The sequence below is a fragment of the Oenanthe melanoleuca genome, chromosome 19 (genome assembly GCF_029582105.1).
Source record: "Oenanthe melanoleuca isolate GR-GAL-2019-014 chromosome 19, OMel1.0, whole genome shotgun sequence".
Lineage (NCBI taxonomy): Eukaryota > Metazoa > Chordata > Aves > Passeriformes > Muscicapidae > Oenanthe > Oenanthe melanoleuca.
In genome coordinates this window covers 3,431,220-3,450,065 of record NC_079352.1, presented here as the reverse complement: position 1 = coordinate 3,450,065, position 18,846 = coordinate 3,431,220, and the positions used below count along the sequence as shown (strand labels likewise).

Sequence of the window (18,846 nt, the reverse complement as noted above, 5' to 3'; positions counted from 1 at the left end):
ATTTATAAATCATGAGCTCATCTTGCACAGAGAAAGCAAAGGGATTTGAACTAAATCTTGCTTTTCTCCAGAATTTGAGCATAATTCCATATTCAGAGCAGTTGTGTTGCACCCGTTCAAGACCTTTCATTGCATTCATTTGGAGCTCCAAATGTCACATCTGTACGTAAACCTGGATTGCTTTAAAGGCTGAGATGAGGACTCATTTCCCTGATGTCAGAGCTTGGCAGGGAGCAGAACCACTTCTCCTTTTGCTGTGAAGTGTTGATTGGGAGTGAAGAGGACACTCAGCAAGTTCTGGGGCTATGAACTCGTGAAGGTTCTGCCCAGGAAGCAGCTCAGCTCTCAATGAAGCAATCACAGGTTGTTTGAATTGCAAAGGGCATCAGTGCCTGTCCAGCTTCTCCGGAGCTGATGTTGGCCTGGAAACACAACGCTTCCCATTGATTTCTTGGGGAAATTGGCTGTACCAGCTCCACAGTATAAAGGAGACACTGGGCCCAGTACCTGCTGGGAGCCCCGTGCAGGGCTCAGCACTGTGGGGCTTGAGCAGCAGCTTTGCTTCACAAATCCTGCTGGAAGAGGCACTTGGCTTTCCACCCCAGAACTGGTTAGTACACAAAACCAAACACAGAGAAAAAAAATGAAAAGTTTCTTCAAAATGATGTTCTCATACCTTGGCCTCTGCTCAGCCAAAATCCTTCCTTTTTAATTCAGCTGGCTGCTTTGGTGGAGCCGTTTATGGTTTGTTTTTTTTTTTTTTTTTCAGTCCTGTGGTGACTTCTTTGTTTTCTAATGAAACAATTTCTAAAGAATTCACACACCTGCATTATTGTGAGATGAGTTCTTGCAGATAATTTAAAGCATCGGTTTGAGATTCCAGTATAATACACACTTATTATCTGGCAATGACCCTGGGGACTAAGAAAATCCAAGTTTGCTCATCCTCAGTTTATGATCTTAACGTCGTTTTTCTGTTTGGTTTTCCAAGGGTTTTGCCGAATGATTGAAATCTCCAGTATGGAAATAGCTTTCCCTGGAATTTCACTCTTTACTTTCCATCCCTTCCAGCAAAACGCCTGCAGCCCTACAGCTACAAACCTCACCTTGGGCCATTCCTCTCCTCATCATTTAATTCAGGGCTCATCAGGAGCCTTTGATGTGCTAATGCTCAGCATAATGTGGGCAATAAACATGCAGAGGTGTCACTGCCTGCAAGTTATCCCAAAACATCTATTCCTTTCACCTGCCTTGGGCAGAGCCAGCCGTTCAGCCTGTGCTGGCTGCACCATTTCCAAGCAGGTTTTTGTACCTGCTCTGTGGTTTGGGGGTTGCGTTGTGTCTTGGGAATCCTTTCTTGGAGTCAGGCTCGGGACAGGCTGTGTCTTGTCCAGGAGAACAGCTCAGAGCACCCGTGGAGACTTGAGTGGGGATGGGGCTGTGGAGGCAGTGCCAGCACTGCCAGCCTGGTGGCAATGCCTCTGTCTCTCCTGATTTCCCATCCCCCCGTGCCGTGGGCAGTGCCCTCCTTGGGAAGGGATGGATGGCAGCTCCTCTGCTTGCAAAGCCACCAGAGCTGGGCTGCCCAGAAGCAGCAAGACAGATTAACTTCTTACATGGCATTCATCTTTATTTTTGATAACCAGACGAGATCTGTGTCCCTTTGCAGCAGAGACATTCCCACTTCAGTGCTTCTTCTTTAATTCTGTAGGCTAAGAGAGGAAAAATTTGTTGTTGATGTTGCTGAGGAGTGTCTGAGCCGGCAAGTCTGGCTGCGGGATCTCAGCTCCCACTGGCTCTCTGTGCCCCTGGCTGGGTGTGTGTGCAGGGATGTGTTAGTGGCGCTCCTCCCCAGCTCTTTGTGGCTGGGCCAAGAGCGCTGGAGGTGTGAAGGCAGAGCTCGCTCGGGAAGCCCTGGGAGCAGCCGGAGCCTGCTCAGGAGAGATCACAGGAGCTGCAGGAAGAGCTGGGCCTGCGAAGCGGCAGCCCCGCTCCCCCGGGACGGCAGCGACAGAAGAACAGCACGTACGAGGCTGGAGGGCTCCTGGCAGGGCGCGGGGCCAGCGGCCGTGGCCGCTCCAGGGTGCCGCTCCCGCTCCCACCAGCGCCATTCACAACGCGCCGTCCCTTTCAATCGGCTTCCCTCGGAACAAAGGAGCCGGGGCAGTGCTTGCACTTGAAAGCGGCAAACTGGGGCTGCTGCTGTTCCCTACGTGAGTGTTGGGAGGCGAATCCCTGGAGGGAAGTGAATCCAGGAAAATAATAGTAGTGGTGATTCATTTGTGTCCGATATCGAGCATCCAGCAGAGCTGCCATGGTACTGTTGCACTCCAGTTCTTGAATCACCTATCAGGCTGCCGGCTCTGGGCTGTGTTTACCTCGATGGTTCTGTGATTTCCTTGCTCCTTTTCAGTTTCCAGAAGATAAATTTGCAGCCTCTCACCTGTGGATCTGCTGAGCCCCGGGGGCTGCAGGGTTTCGCAGTGCTCAGGTCCTTGCTCCACAAGGCAGCACGTTCAGCTGGTGTTTCATGGAGGGTGTGCGATGCCAGGTATTTTAAGAGGGCTCAAAGAGCACAGCTGGAGGGCAGGATCTGGGAATGGGCTCATCCTGTTCTTCCTGCCAGCAGGATTTAACCACGTTTGGTACAACAGAGCTGAGCACACTTGTCCTTGGCTCCCCTTGCAGGAGTTGTATTGGGAGTAAGCTCAGTTGCACCAGTTACTGCCAGAATAAACCACTGGACCTTGGCACAGGTTCTGCTGCTTTGGAGAGCCATGAATCTCCCTGTAATGCAAAATCCACAATATTCAGTGCCTCACTACCTGTCTCTTGCCCCTACAACCTATTCATCAGAACCTGAAATAATGGTTTCTCTGTTTGTGTCTGACATGATAAACCACAGTTTCCCTGGGCTCAGCCTGTAATAAGTGCTTCCATGATAACAAAAGCAGATCTTTCTCCAAAAAAACGTATCCAGTGCAGAAAGTTAATTCTGGTTTTGCTGAGGTGCTGTAAAGCAGCAGAAGGTGGCTGTTGGCACATGTTGCTGCATTAGGAAAACAATGTGTGTAAAAACCCTCATGTAAATCCATCCCTTTGGGGGGAAAAGTGCTTTTCCATGATAGTTGACATAATTATAACAGGCTCTGCACAAGGGAAGCTGCACTCATCCCAAAATAATAAAAAAACCAAACCAGTGTGGGCAAGTTCAGGATCCAGGCAGCGCTGATGGAGCAGCCAGACCTCGGCTGTGAACCTTGAGCTCACCTCAAACTCTGCTGCTCCTTTCAGGGCACTTCCAGCAAACACTGAGGTTTGAATCTCGGGATTTAAGGGCTTCCTTGTTAAGGCCATCATGGGATTGGTTCTTCCCTGTGACGGCAGAGTGCCTGGAATCCAAAGTGCCAAGGTGGTGGTAGGAGTGCAAAGGGCAGCAATGTTCCTATGTGCAGATCCTTCTGTGTGTCCCCATCAAATTAAATGAGCCATGGCACAGCTTTATTTCAGCATCCTGAGATGTCCAACTTGATAAAAATGACTTTGTTCAATATAAATTAAGAGTCCCCCTTTGTATCTGTCTGACCCAAAGCATTGCTGGTCAACAGGAATGTTTCCATTTGCACTACACCCAATGGAATAATTTCAATCCTGGTTTTTCCCGTATGTTTTTTACTCTGATTTAACTCTGGATCCTCAGAAAGCATTCTCTTCCACAGGATTTAGTTTACAACTTTGTTTAGAGAGAGATAAATCAATGGCCATTTCTTTTACTTTCTGTTTGCAGGAAGGTTTATTTTCTTAAATTGTTTGGATTTTTTTCTACTTTCTACCCTGGACTTTTCAGTGCTGCTGGATGCTTCAGCAGTGGTGTGAAGTTCAATCTCTGGTCTGTGTTTTGATGGTGAACACAATATAAGGCATGAAACCTGCGATGAAAAGGTAACCAGTTAATTATCTTCACCTTCCCTGCTGGTTTGAGATCCACCAGAGCACACAACCCCTTCATGTATAATTTTTTTTTTAATCTTCTTAGACTGAAACTCAACCACTTCAGCCGTGTGAGTAACAGCATTTGCTAACCCGTGGTATTTTGCCATTTCTTACATCAGGAAATGCCCCGCTGTGCCATAACCATCCAGAGACAGAGCACTGCCAGCATTTTGTGAAATCTCTTACTTTGGGTCAGCGCTCTGCTGGTGGCGATTTTTTTCTCTTTTTTTTAGTGCGGCAACTCCAGTGTCCCGCCTCAGCAGCTGCACCATCCTTGAGTTTGGGGACAGCGAGGGCAACTTTTTATTTATAATTGTGCAAAACCTCCGGGGAGCCGCGCACGCCGGATCGGAAGGAACGGGGCCGGGGTTGTGGGAGCGGGACTGGGGTGCGGGATCGGGGCCGGGGTGCGGGATCGGGGCAGGGCTGCGGGAGCCGTCCCGGGGTGCGGGATCGGGGTGCGGGATCGGGGCCGGGGTGCGGGATCGGGGCAGGGGTGCGAGAGCCGTCCCGGGGTGCGGGATCGGGGCAGGGGTGCGGGATCGGGGCAGGGCTGCGGGAGCCGTCCCGGGGTGCGGGATCGGGGCCGGGCTGCGGGAGCCGTCCCGGGGCCGGGCGCTGCGGGGGCGCGGTGCCGGTGCCGCCGGGTCCCGGCCAATGGCTCCGCGCCGCGCACTCCCCGCCCCGCTCGCCCCGTGAGCAGAAATAGCCCCGCCGCCGCCGGCAGCGGCTTTTCCGCGGGGAGCGGGCGGCAGCGGCGGAGCATCCCCTGGCGGAGCATCCCCGGGAGGAGCAGCCCCGATGGCCCCGCGGGTGGCGGCGGCGCTGGGCGGGCGCTGAGCGGGACCCGCGGATGCCGGGCGGGGGCCGGGCGCTGCGGGCAGCGGGGGGCCAGGACCCGGGGCTCGCCGCGCCCCTCCGGCCCCCCAGGGCCGCGGGGAGCCCGGACATGGGAGTTCGGCTGCCCCGAGGCGTGTTGGTACCTGCGGGACCCGCGGAAAGTCCCTCCCTCCCATGAGCAGCGTCTGCTCCCGGCGCTGGGCTCTCGCCATGGACACTGTGAAAACCACCTACATCGTGCTGGAGCTCATCATCGCCGTGCTCTCCATCGCTGGCAACGTGCTGGTCTGCTGGGCTGTGGCCATCAACAGCACCTTGAAGAACGCCACCAACTATTTCCTGGTGTCGCTGGCCGTGGCTGATATCGCCGTGGGGTTGTTGGCCATCCCCTTCGCCATCACCATCAGCATTGGCTTCCAGGTGGATTTTCACAGCTGCCTCTTCTTCGCCTGTTTCGTGCTGGTGCTGACCCAAAGCTCCATTTTCAGCCTGCTGGCGGTGGCCATCGACAGGTACCTGGCTATTAAGATCCCACTGAGGTAAGAGATTGGAGTGGGAGTGGGCGGCCGCATTCCCTGACAGCCCGGGTCTGACCTTCCTGCTCTTAGCGGGCACGAACTTCTAAGCTCTAGTGGTGCCCCAAAAGTTTTGCTGCTCACAGGTGATGAAAATAGCAGAGGTTTGGCACTCACTGCCAAACTGACTGGGATCAATATCCTGCCTCTTTGCTTCAAACACACCTGGAAGTTCAGTTTCTCGAGGATGTTTGCCTGGGAGGGTCAGTGGCACCTCGAGGAGCTGCAGTGATGTGAGGCTGTGTTCGGGATGGTTGTGGCTTATCTGTGTAGGTATTTATACAGCCCCTTTATTGCTGTGTCCAGGCATCTCCCAGGTAATTAAATGAGGAGCAGCCACTATTTCTCCTAATTCCTACTGTGAAAGGACAAGAGGCAAGCAGAAGGTTTCACGTGTCAGATTTTAGAGTTTTACAGTTCAGTCTCATCCAGGTTCAGCATCCAAGACATGAATTAGTTTCCCTCTAATTCATGGGAATTGAATTAAAATGGGGGAAACTCTATGGAATAGAAGTTACAGGCACCCCTCCAGCAAGCTGGTGCAGCCGCTTCCTTCAGCTGGAGTGCACCAAAGCCCCGGCTTTGCATTATGAACGACCCGAGTTTGTTCATCTCAGTCTCCTCCGTGTCTCAGTTGTCCTTCCCAGGGAATGTGACATTGATGGAGCCCCCGGGAGTCCAGGACAGCTCCAGGGACTGTCCCGGGGCAGGGGCTGTGGGGGAGCAGGGCAGATGTGGCACAGGGACCTCAGCTGAACTCCGGGAAGCCGCAGCTTTCCTGGATTCTGCTCGTCCCCGGCATCTCCAGTGCACGAGCAATCACATCACCCTAAAACTACTTAAAAAAAGAAAACCCTTTCACCCTGTTCTGGCACCTTGCATCTGAGACCTCCCATAGGTTGAGCAAATATTCATTAGTCATCAGCAGAGGTGGAAAAGCGTGGCTGTGTGTCATCGCAGCACGGCGCGTGGAAATTCCGGGGGATGTCGCGCACTCGGGAGCAGAGCTGCAGCAGAGCAGGGACAGGACAGGTTGTTTCCAGCATCCCTGACCCTGTTTCTGACCCTCCCAGCCACCCAGCCGGGCTCACAGACCCACCCTGCCTCCGGAAAATGCTGTAGTGTCTTTTCCATCCCTTCATTCGGGGCTTTCTCAGAATGGTGGAGCAGCAGCGCAGTAGTAGCTGCAAAAGCAGGTCACATTTTAAAGTTTCAGTTTAATCACATCCTTGGCCACAAGCTGTCAGGCAATAACTCTATTTTTGCACAAGCACTTTCTGCAGCTGAGGAAACAGGTGAGGGGGTTCTGCTGTGGCCCCCTGCTTCCCGGGGGGAAGCAGAGGATCAGAAGTGCTCTGAGGGATCGTTCCTGTGCTTGCAGAAGGGAAGTGGCTTTGCCAACTGACAAACCAGCGAGCATTTCCTCCTCTCCTTTTCCCCCAGTCCTGAGCAGGTTTGCTGAGCCCTCCATCAGGGCAGTTCATCCCAGGGCAGTTCTGCCTTGCTTTGGGATTCTTTCCCAGCTTCGCTTTCCTCACCCCATCTCACACCAAATCTTTTATTCCGTTTGCACAAACATCTTTATTCCTATGAGTGTTTTCAAACTGGACACAAACGGAGACCAAGGAGTCCCATCCTAGGCTGGCTGAAGTGCGAAATTTGGATTAAACTCCATCTTGGCATTGTGGCCTATTTCAGTGCTCTCAGAAGGGATCAGCAAGTAAAAAGAACTCCTTTCAAAGAAGGGGGATTCTCCCTGTGAGGAGCAGGACAATGGACAGGAGATTTAGGGACCAATACAGAAAGGCTTTTTTTAGTTGTACAGCCAAGATCAAAAGGGGATAGAGGAGTTTATAAATCTACAGAGGCAAAACCCTTCTCTGCTGCACCAGGGTTTTCCCAGCAAGGCTTGGTTGGAGTTTTCTACTCAGTATCATTACTCCTGGGATGCTCCACAGTGCTGCTGGCAGGGAAGGGGGAGGAACTTCTCCCACCACCCTCTTTGGGCAGGAGCGTTTCTGGAAGCCATTTCTGGAAGCAGGGCTGTGCTGTGAGAACGGGAAGCTGATCATCAATTTCTAGGAATGGAGACTGTAGGAAAAGCTTTTCTCATTAAAACACCCATTCTGGAGGCCAGTGCAGAGGCTGATACCAGGCTATGAAGTATTAAATGTTTAAGAAAATGATTTGTGCCCAGCCCTGTCCAGCAATTACCATAAATAATGTGGTTGTTGCAGAGCAGATGAGTGTCCTTGTCACATCCAGTGCTCCATCAGCTCCCTGTGGAAAGCTCGGCAGGGACATTAAGGACTGGCTGTGTCACTTTATTTCATACCCTTTCAGAGCTGTTTGAGAGGCTGGGCAGGCCTGTGGGCTGGGGTGCACAGCAGAATTTTGCATTACAGTCAGGCTAATAATGGATTTTTCAGCTCTGTGGCTGAACCAAGAAATCCCATGGGGAAGAGGAGAATTGTTTCAGTGAAACTGGAACAGTGATGTTGGGAGGTTTCAGTGAAGAAAAGTGATCTGACCAACCTGGCAGATTTTGGGTTGGGTTGCCCAACCCTTCCGATGTGGCTCTTGGAGGTCAAGACATCCTCATGAGGGAAGTAACTGGCAACTTCTCATCTGGAGAATTGCAGGAAAAAAAAAATCTTATTTTCAAAATGGTGGTTTAGAACCCTCCCTCTTCTGGCTAAAAATATTTGCTGAATTTGACCCGAAGCCATGAATTCTTTCTGTCCCTCGAAACTCGTATTTTCCTTGTTTGCTTTTGATGAATTTACTGTTTGTGGAGAAGCCCCCACCCACGCTGCCCCTTCTGTGTAGCTGCAGCTCCAAGCCCCTCCCTGGGTCCCTTCTCCCTTGGCCATCACCAGGATGCAGCTCCTTGTCCTTGTCTCTTCTTCCTGCACCCTCCTGGCTGCTGCCCCCGCTGTGTGCCCATCCCTGTGCCCAGGGACACAGCTCCATCCCAGCTCTCCTCTGCCAGCCTGACCCCCTCACAGCACTTCCTCCAAGCAGAATATCCGAGCCAGGGAATCAAGCATCTCTCAGCAGCAGCAAATCCATCCTGCAGAGAGCACTTGGCACAGAGGCTTTTGCTCTCTGGCTTCCTCCAGGGCTGGATTTCACCCCACAGTCCCGTAGCTGGGAGCCAAAGAAGATTTGTAGGTGGAATAAAACAGTTTCCTTTTATTTGCATTAACCCAAATCCTTTGGCGTGGTGAAGAATTGTAGGTAGGGATGGATGCCTGGAACAAACGTGTCAGGAATTAGGGAGGGAGAAGAGAATCTGTCTTTAGAGAGCAAAAGGAGAGTGAAACACTGAGCAGCACAGTGTGTGTGCCCCTGTGCACTGGTACCTCCTGCAGGACAGTGGATGTGCTGCTGCTGCCTGGCAAACATCCCAGCTGGGATTGCAATGGGAAAATTATCCCCAGTTCCCTGGGACCTGGGCTGATCTCCTGCTTCTCCTGGGTTTAATTCTCTCCCACCTTCAACTTTACCCTTTGCACATGTGCAGGACTGATGCTCCAGAGAAGCTTTGATATGAACTGGAGCAGAGTTCCAGCCACATCCTCTCCCTTCTTGCACATCTTGGAGCCCTTGCTGCCTCTCCTGCAGCCAGAGGATCCTCGTATGGATTCACAAGCAGTTAATGGGACCAGGATCTGTCAGTGGTGCTGCCCTGATCTGCCTCTGCTCCTGCAGCCCCCCTTGGCTTTGACATCAGGAAGGCAACAGTGCAGCTCCTTCCTGCTGTTTTGGATGGTTGCTGGTTTTCCCTCATCCTTTCCAGAGGTGGCTTGGCTGATGCTGAGGCTCTGCCTGCCCTGGCTGCTCCCCTCTGCTGCAGACCAGGGGTTCCCTCTGCGTTCCCCAGCAAAGATTTGTTCCCAGATCCCACCAACTCCCAGCTTGTTGCTCAGCACAGCAAACTGGGGTTTGATGTCAAGTGGGAGGGCTGGACCCACTGGGGAGCAGAGAAAATCCTCTTGTTCACCTGCCACTGTGTGAGTGCCATCAGCACTCAGAATGCAGCTGCTCTTCCTCCTTGTGCCCTTGCCTCATTTCCTTTTGTCCTTGCACTTCCCTTCATCTGAGCCCTGCGTGTGCTCTGCTGCTCCCAGTGCTGTTCCCACTCCCTGAGCATCCTGATTCCTGGTTCCTGCTTCCAGAGCCTCCCCAACCCTCAGGATGCTCTGCCTGGCCTGGGTTATCACTGAGTTATAAACTGCAAGTGTCACAAACCCAGCAAAGGCAGGAGGGCTGGGGGGTTTGCTTGAGCAATGGAGCTGTCACATTTTTAGGGAAGTTTGTGTCAGCCAAGCTGGGCCCAGGGGACGTGGGAGGATCTCACAGGGCTGCCACTCGCTCCAGCCTTTGGATGCAGCCAAAACACAACAACAAAATCAGGAAAAATCACATGTGCCCTCATGGCAATAAACTAGAGAGGGGAAATTACAGATATTTTTAGCTGTGAGCAGCCTGGTTTCCTTAAAATATATGTCCCAGATTTTTATATCTTTCCCGCACCTCTGAGGCCACTTCCCTCCCAAAAAACAAAAGTCCTGACAGGAAAAGGAATTGGGACCTCTTTGGGACCTCTGCCCTGACACAGCTCCTGCAGAAGCTGGGGGACAGCAGGGATGCCAGGGAGCATCAGGGATCTCAGGGCTGGTTCCAGGCTCTTGGCTGAGGACACTGATCTCCAGGCTGAGTCAGAACCCAGATCTTTGGATTTATAAGGTTTTTATTCTGTTTTGGCCAGCTCAATCTGTAAAAATACAGGTTAATTTTAAGATTTTTTAAAAATAACAACTTTAGAAATCCAGCAGAATTTTGCTCCAGAAGATCTTTTGACCTCTCCCTGCAAAAAATACACAAAACCAAAATGTTTTGGCAGAAATGGTTTTATTTTGAAGTTGCAAGTTTTTGCTTTATTAATTATTGAGCTCCTGTTTGGGATTTTTATGGAATTTGCAGTTTGTCAGAGCAATGAGCACAGACTACAAAACTGAATCTTTGAGGAGTGCTCTGCCCTGGCCCTGGGCTGCCCCAGGCAGTGACCACACAGGGGTTTGGAGGCTCCTCTTACTGTATTTGATCCACAAGATGCCAGGAATTGGTGACTCCAGCTGTGCCTACAGATGTGTCAGTCCTGTCCCCGCCCCACCGGCTCTCAGGCTTGGAGAAGGAACTGGGTTCAGGGAATTTGTGCAATCCAAAGAATGGATTAACTCCTAATCCAATGGATGACATCAGGCCTGGGCATGAGCCACGAATAACCTGGGAGTGCATCAGTGGGGGTGTGTCCCTGTGTGTTCCCTCTCTTACACCCTTCAGTGCCATGTGGGCACTGCTGTCGCTGGGGCCAGAGCTGCTGGGCCCGCTGGGACAAGGGACAGAGCACAGCCCCTGTGGGAGCAGCTCCTGGCCACGTCCCCCCTTCCTGCTGTCACACCTTCCATGGACGTGCTGGGTGCTCTGTGCAGCCTGGCAGAGCCCAGGCAGGGAGGAGGGGACAGGATGGGCTCTGCAGCTGCTGGGATGGGCTGGGATGAGGCACAGGGGACTCAGTGCTGACCCTGCCACATCCCCCAGCCCTGGGGAGGTTGGTCCGGGCTCTGCAGCGAGGGCTGGTGGGTGGAAAGGTTTGGAAACTTTGGGGAGGGGATTCCACCCTTTTCATTGCAGAAAGAGAGACCCAGCAGAGATCTGCCGTCTCCCACCCTTATCTGCTATCGGGGTGAGCAGGACACTGGGAGGGGCAGTGCTCAGCCTTTGGGACACAGGATCGCGCCCCAACAGCTGCCTCTGAATCCCAGTCCCTATCTCAGCCCTGCCAGGCACCTTCGGCTCAGCCCCTGGAGCGGCACAGCCAGGCCTGACCCCCGGGAGGTTCGGAATGACAAAAATTCCCAGCCCCAGGCCCCGGCAGGCCGATAAGGCTGGGCTCAGAGCCCCGGGGCAGGGAGGAGCTCGGGTCTTAAACGGGGGAGAACTGCGGGGCTGTGCTCTAGGACTTGGAAACACAAAGCACCAGCATCACTGATTCCACACCAGTATCACACCAGTATCACTGATTCCGCACACCAGTATCACTGATCCCACGCACCAGTATCACACCAGTAACTCTGGTCCCACACCAGTCTCACATTCTCCTGCAGGCACTGGGACGTTTTGGGCAGCTGCTGCTGTTTGGGTGTCGGGGGATGCTGGGCTGTGGGAGCAGCCTGCGGGGAGAGGGGGCTGAGCTCATTTCCTTCCTGCTCTCTTGGCCTCAGTTTGCCCCAGCCCGGGTTGGCCCCTCGCTCACACCCCCGGTGTCTGATTCTGAGTTCAGCTTTCAGTCACTTTTTCTCACCCTGCCGAGCGAGCGAACACAGACACCGAGGTCTCACATGCAGAAATCCCTCGGGGCTGCTGCGAGAGGCGAGAGGCGCCCACACCTCGCCGGTGCTGGCAGGGCTCAAGAGGCGCGGGGCTGCGAGCCCCTCGCTGCACCCTCAGCTGCAGATCCCCGTGTTCACCTCGTGTTCACCCCGCATCACCCAGCCAGCTGCCATTTGGAGGTTTGACACCTTGCCCGTGCTGTGCCCGTGGCTGTCCCCTGTCCCCAGGCGCTGCAGGGACAGCAGTGACGGGGACAGCAGTGACGGGGACAGCAGTGACGGGGACAGCAGTGGGGACAGCAGTGGGGACAGCAGCGGCGGGGCAGAGGGGCTCAGGCAGGAGCCGGGCTCTCTCCCCAGCCGCTGCTCACGGCAGGTTAAGCGCATGGATAAGAATAGCTCAGACAGGGTTTAGGGCTCGCGGCTGGGGACACGGGGACACGGGGACATGGGGAGGGGACGCTCCCTTCCGCCCGAGAGGCATCCCCAGGGCTGGCTGTGCCGGTTTGTCTCGCTTTCCTGCTCCTGAGCCCTGAGCGCACCTGAGCCGGGGCTGCCGGGTGGCAGAGTGGCGGTGCAGCAGTGTGACAGTGTGGCAATGTGTGACAGTGTGGCAGTGTGTCGCTGTGGCAGTGTGACAGTGACAGGGTGACAGTGGCAGTCCCCGCCCAGCGGAAGGCCGGCAGTGCCGCTGCTGTCCCCGCACAATGGGACAGATGCGGGAGGAAGTGATTTGTCTGCCGGGACAGGGACACTCGCAGATGTCCCCGTTCCCCAGCTGAGCGCTACCTCTGATCGCATCTCTGGCCGCCAACTCCTTCCTGGTGAAACAGCGCAGCTTTTTCTTTCTATTTCTTTTTCTTTCCCCCCTTCCTCTCCAAGGTGCAATTTATGATTCATTTAAAATGTCCTGAAGGGTATTTCAGCTGGTGTGCGATCTCCGTTCCGTGGCTGTGCATGGAGCACAGAGGCAGCAACTGTGCTTACTTAGTTGTAGTTTTTTTTTGGGTTTGTTTTTGTTTTTGTTTTGTTTCTTGTTTTTAAAAAAAAAAAAAAAAGCAAGATGCAAAGTACAGCTGTGAGGAGGTGACAAGGACACAATGCTTGGCAGCCGAGCTGCTCTCACCTCTTGTGAATGGAGGTGTCTGTGAATTTCCCTTCACACTTAAAATAGAAATAGAACGAATTGTCACTGGTTGTTTGTACCAGAGCACCTGCCTGGCCCGAGTTGTGCAAACCCCCTCTGCTCCTCTCCCTGCATGCAGCAGCCTGGGCACGGGCAGAGTGGGGAGGGAGCTGGGGAGCACCAGCCATGAGTGAGTTTGGAGTTGAAGCTCTGAAACTGTTCATTGGAGGCTGATGCTGCTCTGGAGGCAGAGGGAGAACCCAAAGCCCTCGAGCAGCCTCTGCTCTGGCACAGGGGTGTGATGGACAGGAGGGGCTGTGTGGCCCCACAAGACTTTGATGTGGATCCTTCTGGGCTGCCTGGGGACAGGCAGGATCCTCCTGTTCCTGCTCTCTGAGATCAGTAATGTGGCAGTAACAGTTCCATTCCAGAGTGTTTCCTCCAGGTGCTGCTGCTCCTGCCCCAAGCCCATCACCTCAAAAGCTGAATTTCTCCTGCAGTGCTTCCCTTGTTTGAAGAGCTCAGGAGCAGCAGGGCTGGGTGAGCTCCCTGGGGTCCAGCAGGGGCTGCTGGGCAGGTGCCAGGGACGTGCAGGACATGACTCAGTTCCTGCCTTTGGGAGCCAAACTCCAGCGAGGCCGGGCTGGCAGCGTGTCCTGCTCTGTGCCAGCTGTGCTCAGCACCAGCCTGGGCCACCTGGCTGCTTCCCAGGCCCAGGAAATGGCAGCAGAAATGCAAAAACCCAACCCCAACCATCCTACCAACACACAGAGCGAGACTTGGAACAGAACTCACTCTTTGGTGTTTGCTGTGCTGCTCTCCAGGAGAACTCTGGGGTTTGGAGGGGCCATGGGGGATGCCTGCTGTGGAAGGCCACCAGGATCAGGGGACACCTCATTCAGCCCCAGAGGAGCCCTGGCTGGAGCCCTGGTGGCCCAGGTGGGTGAGGGCACAGCAGGCCAGCCCCAGCTGCCCATGGGGACACCCTGCAGAAGCTGAGCTCTGCTGGAAGCTCCACCATCAGCACAGGAACCTGACTCACCCCACCATGGCAGCGGGGCTCCCACAGCTCCTCTGGGATAATTAAAGCCTTCATGGTGACTGCACCAGTAAGAGACTTTGCCTGGTGGTGTAAAAGGAACTAATGCATTGCCAGGCTATTTAATTCCAATAAATCATTTAAAAATATTCAGCTGTTATTTACATTAAAGCAACATTTGATGCCTCTGGGCGGAAGCGTAGAGGTGATTCAATATTTGTTATACATTAGTTGAGCAGACTTAAGTGAGTAAATTTACTTTAATAGGTTGTTGTTTTGGTTTGTTGGTTTGTTTTTTTTTTTGTCTAATAATATTAAGCCTAAAAGACAATGAAGGAGTGTTTGCTGGAGAAAATTTGTTGGTTCCTCACTGTCTGACCCTGTTTTATAGAGCTTAGGGAAGAGTTTGTAAGACTCCTCATACCTGGATCTGACATTAATTTTTTTTTTAAGCATGTGCTTAACTTGTGTTGACAAGGGCAATACAGGCAGAGTCCCACCAAATAAGTGTGTTAAGGTAATACCAAGGTAATTAATGGACAATTCTAGGACATCAGTTTCACCTTGGACTCTTCTGGCTGGCACAGCAATGACCATCTCAGCACCTGCCATGGAGAGATGGTGGGAGAGCTTTGCAATGCAAATTCTGGGCAAATGAAGAGCTAATCTGAGCAGGGCAGATTTTCCCTGTGAAAAACCATCTCCACCTCTTCCTGGGCCTCCAGCCTTCCCCAGCTCTGGCTCTTGCAGACTGGGAGCCCAGAATGTTTTTACATCTTCTCTCAGCAGACACAGAAATGCACGTGCCACAGTCCTGGCTGCAGCTCCACTGGGAACCCTGGGAAGAGCAAGCAGCTCTAAAATAAACACCAGTACAGCCACTGGAACATCAAGTGGCTTCTTGACTGGTCTTGTAAACCTTCAAGCCAAGCCTTCTCTTAGCAGAAGAGTTCAGGAGAAGAGCAGATGGAAGAAGCCTTATTTGAGGCCAAATGTTTTCAGCAAGAGGCAGCACTGGATGTCACCAGCCTGGGACCTCAGCATGGCCATGGAGGCTCCTCCTGCTCCTGAGCACACAAACCCTCCATCCCTTCAGTGTCTGTTTCTGAACAATGGGGCCCTTGGCATTTTCCAGTCTCACCGTGGGAGTTTTTGGGATGCAGCACCTGGAGAGATCCTCTGAGCAGGGCAAGCACAATCCACAGAGCTGCAGCTTTCCCTGTCCACTGCAGCTCCTGGTGCTCTGCAGCACTGACTGAGCTTGGCCAGGGCTGGAGCTCAAGTCTCAGACTTTGCCAAGAGATTAGATTTCTGTCAACTTGCTCAAATCTCAATGATTTCAGGTCCCACAAGACCAGATCAGCTCCAGCTTCTGAAAACTTAATGCAGGGTCTCAGAAGCAACAGGCTTGGCCTCACTGATGGCCTATTTGAGAACTTCTCATCTTCTAAGTATTAAAACTTATTAATAATGAGAGAAAAATGCAGGAAAAGCCCCTCAGTGGCCTGATCTACCCTTCAGACACCAGCCCATGGACTGTATCCACAATTCAGCAGTGCCTAAATGTGGCTGCTGCTGCTGCATCCTCCCACACAGCCCAGCTCATGCCTGAAGGAGCTGAGGGCTCCCCCAGCCCCTCTTTGACCCCCAGTGTCCCCCTGTCCTTGCAGGAGGAGCAGGAGCTCAGCTCACACGGAGGCAGTGCTGTGATTCACAGCACAGCTGCAGTTCTGTGGGAATAAAACCCTCCCCTGCCTCACGGGCCGGAAGAAAATCAGAACAAACGTTCTTAGGAAAGGAGGAGCAGGGCAGCCAAGCCAGAGTAAACAAAGCACTGAGAGAAGGGTGTGGGAAGGAGGGGACGTGTGGCAGCCAGCAGACTCTGACTGGCTGTGGAGGGGACAGGAATGAGTTTCTCATGTTCTCTTCTGGCACTCGCTGGTTCTTCCTATCTCCACACAGGGATCTGACTGATGCTTTGGTTTTGGCATCTGCTCTGTTGCTCCCAAACCAGACTTTTGACTTTTGCTGCTTCAGGTTCCAGCTCTGTTTGTGTCTCTGAGCATCTGAGGGCTGGAGGGGCCATGAAGGGACTCAGTGGGATGAGGAAGGTGTGGGGCAGCACCAGGCTCAGCATGGCACCAACTCATCCCTGGGCCACTGTGGAGCTTCTCCATAACCCGTGTGGGATTGCAAGGCAGAACCTGGCCCAGCAGTGTCCCAGCTGGATGGGGTCAGCCCAGGCTCTGCCCCAGCAGCTGCCCCAGCGTGCCCAGCAGTGGCTGCTCTGAGAGCATCAGCCCCAGGGAGCCTCACTGTCCGTGCCCTGCTGCCAGTTGGTGGTTTAGGATCACACAATGATAAAGCCTTTGGCCTTTTTTAAGACTCCAAGTCCTTTCCCTCCCCTGCAGGGGGTTTGTGGGCTGGGGCAGTGCCTGGCGCCTCTCAGGAATAGTAAATGAGTCACGTCCCCAAACCACGGTGTGTGGGTGGAGAGCACAGGTGAGGGATTTTGCCCCTCAGGTGATCAGGAAGGTGAGGCCCCCTCGTGGGTGTGGCTTTTGCCTCATTAGCCAAAACACTGATGATTTTAACTGCAGGGAAGTGCCCAGTGCTCATTCATGTAACATTTACTGTGGTTTTGTCCTGGGTGCTGCAGGTACAACAGCCTGGTGACTGGCAAGCGGGCGAGGGGACTCATTGCAGTGCTGTGGCTGCTGTCCTTTGGGATTGGACTGACCCCACTGATGGGCTGGCACAAAGCCATGAGTGGCTGCCCCAACGCCACCAACGAGACAGGGACAGAGCCCCACAGGGACAGAGCTCTGGGACAGAGCTGCTTCATCTCGTGCCTCTTTGAGAACGTGGTGACCATGAGCTACATGGTTTACTTCAACTTCTTCGGCTGCGTGCTGCTCCCGCTCGTCATCATGCTGGGGATCTACATCAAGATATTCATGGTGGCCTGCAAGCAGCTGCACCAGATCGAGCTGATGGGCAACTCCAGGACCACCCTGCAGAAGGAGGTGCACGCAGCCAAGTCTCTGGCCATCATCGTGGGGCTGTTTGCCTTCTGCTGGCTGCCCCTGCACGTCCTGAACTGCATCACGCACTTCCACGAGGACTTCTCCCGATCCAAGCCCGAGTGGGTGATGTACGTGGCCATCATCCTCTCCCACGCCAACTCCGTCATCAACCCCATCATCTACGCCTACAGGATCCGCGACTTCCGCTGCACCTTCCGCAAGATCCTCTCCAAGATCCTCTGCAAGGCCGACGACCTCCCCAAGTGTCCCTCTGACAACAACCAGCACCTGACTGCCATCAACATCAGCTCCCCTGCGGCCTCGGTCACCGTATGACCCTCCCTGGGTGTCCAGCCCCGCCCTGGCACTGCCCTTCCCCCGTCAGCAGTCCCAGGAGTGCTCAGAGATGACCACTATGCACTTGTGCAGCTGTGTTTTGATTTTTATTTTTGTAATTAACGTCGTGCCTCGTAGAGGAGTGACCTGAGCGGGGACACTGAGTGCAGCTCGCCCTGCTCTGTGGGAGCTGGGATCCTCCTGTGTTTCCTTTTCAGGTGTTTCCTTTCCAGGCTGGACACTGACTGGGGAAGACTCACCTGCTGGGGGGGTGTTTCCCCAATTGTGCTGCTCATGTCAAGTCATAGGATCTTTATTTTAATTATTATTATTATTATTATTATTTTTAATATTTTGATTCATTTAGGAGTAATAATTTTGTGTCCGTTTCTTGAGTTGTTCTCTAAGTCCATACTTGACAGCACTTTGGTAATACTCTAATTATTCCATCAATTGTTTGATGCAGCTTGTATTCTCTGATGGGAAAAAGTCTTACTTAGCCCAGTTGCTGGTGTGAAACTGAATCTGTGTTCCAGGCACTGAGGGGAGGGACTGAGAGGATGGGAAAACCAGGTCAGAACTGGCCAGCCCAGCATGGAAACCCCATTTACTGAAAGATTTGAGAAAAGACTTGACCAAGGTTTTAGAGCTGAGGTTTTATTGCCTTTAAATCACTTTGGTCCACAGGACTGTGCAGCCCAGTGCTTCAGGTTTGCTTCCAGATCTCTTTCCAGCTGTCAAAATGCAGGAGGCAGAAGTGCCCCAATGGCTCATCTGAACCAGAGCCACCAAGGCCAGTGTCACTCTGCCTTGGGGACACCAGCTCTACAATTAGGTTTTTGCTGGTCAAAACTTGTCAGTCTTGCAGAGCTTCCACAAGTGCAGGTTTTAGCTGTGAGAGGTGGATGCTGCAGCTCACCTGATTCCTAAAGCTTGGTCTGGCTGAGGCAGCCCTGCAGCCCTGTAACCCCTAGAAGCTGTGAATGCTTTTTTTTCCTTCCCTAATAGTAATTTTTATATTTTTATCCCTGAAAAAATGTACTTGAATTACACAGAAATCAACTCTGTGTATTTTAAATTCTGTTGCACTAAAAAGGGGGTACAAGACCCCAAGAGTTTAATTTCTCTGGCATATATAATGACAAATATGGTGTAAAATCAATTGAAAAGCTGAAGAAAAGCTGCAGCATCTCCTCTGCCAGCTGGCAAGAGCTGCAGGCAGCAGCTGCAGGAATGACCCTGGGCCCACCATGCACAGGGAACCTGGGAGTGCTGGATTGCAGTGCTCAGCCCCAGACCTGGGTGAAATCACCAGAGAGCTCTGAATGGGTTTGCACATGTTGATGCAATGTCCAAATTCAGCTCCAGCTCAGTGTCTCAGATTTGGGCATTTCCAGCAGTTGGAGTCACTGTCCCAAGTGCTTCTCCTTTAACAGCCCCATTCAGCTCTGCTGCATCTGCCTTGGTCAGGGGCCAGCTGACACAGGGCCACCTCCTGCCATTTGGGCAGGGC

At 53.0% G+C, this 18,846-nt stretch overlaps 1 protein-coding gene across 1 annotated transcript; it reads left to right on the top strand.

Annotated features, from left to right (window-relative positions):
* Positions 1-4,756: 4,756 nt before the first annotated feature.
* Positions 4,757-17,876, top strand: ADORA2B (adenosine A2b receptor). Its single transcript, XM_056506697.1, has 2 exons — positions 4,757-5,372; positions 16,631-17,876. The coding sequence occupies exons 1-2, from the start codon at positions 5,008-5,010 to the stop codon at positions 17,331-17,333; spliced, it is 1,068 nt and encodes a 355-aa protein (XP_056362672.1). The 5' UTR covers positions 4,757-5,007; the 3' UTR covers positions 17,334-17,876.
* The last annotated feature ends 970 nt before the right edge of the window (positions 17,877-18,846 follow it).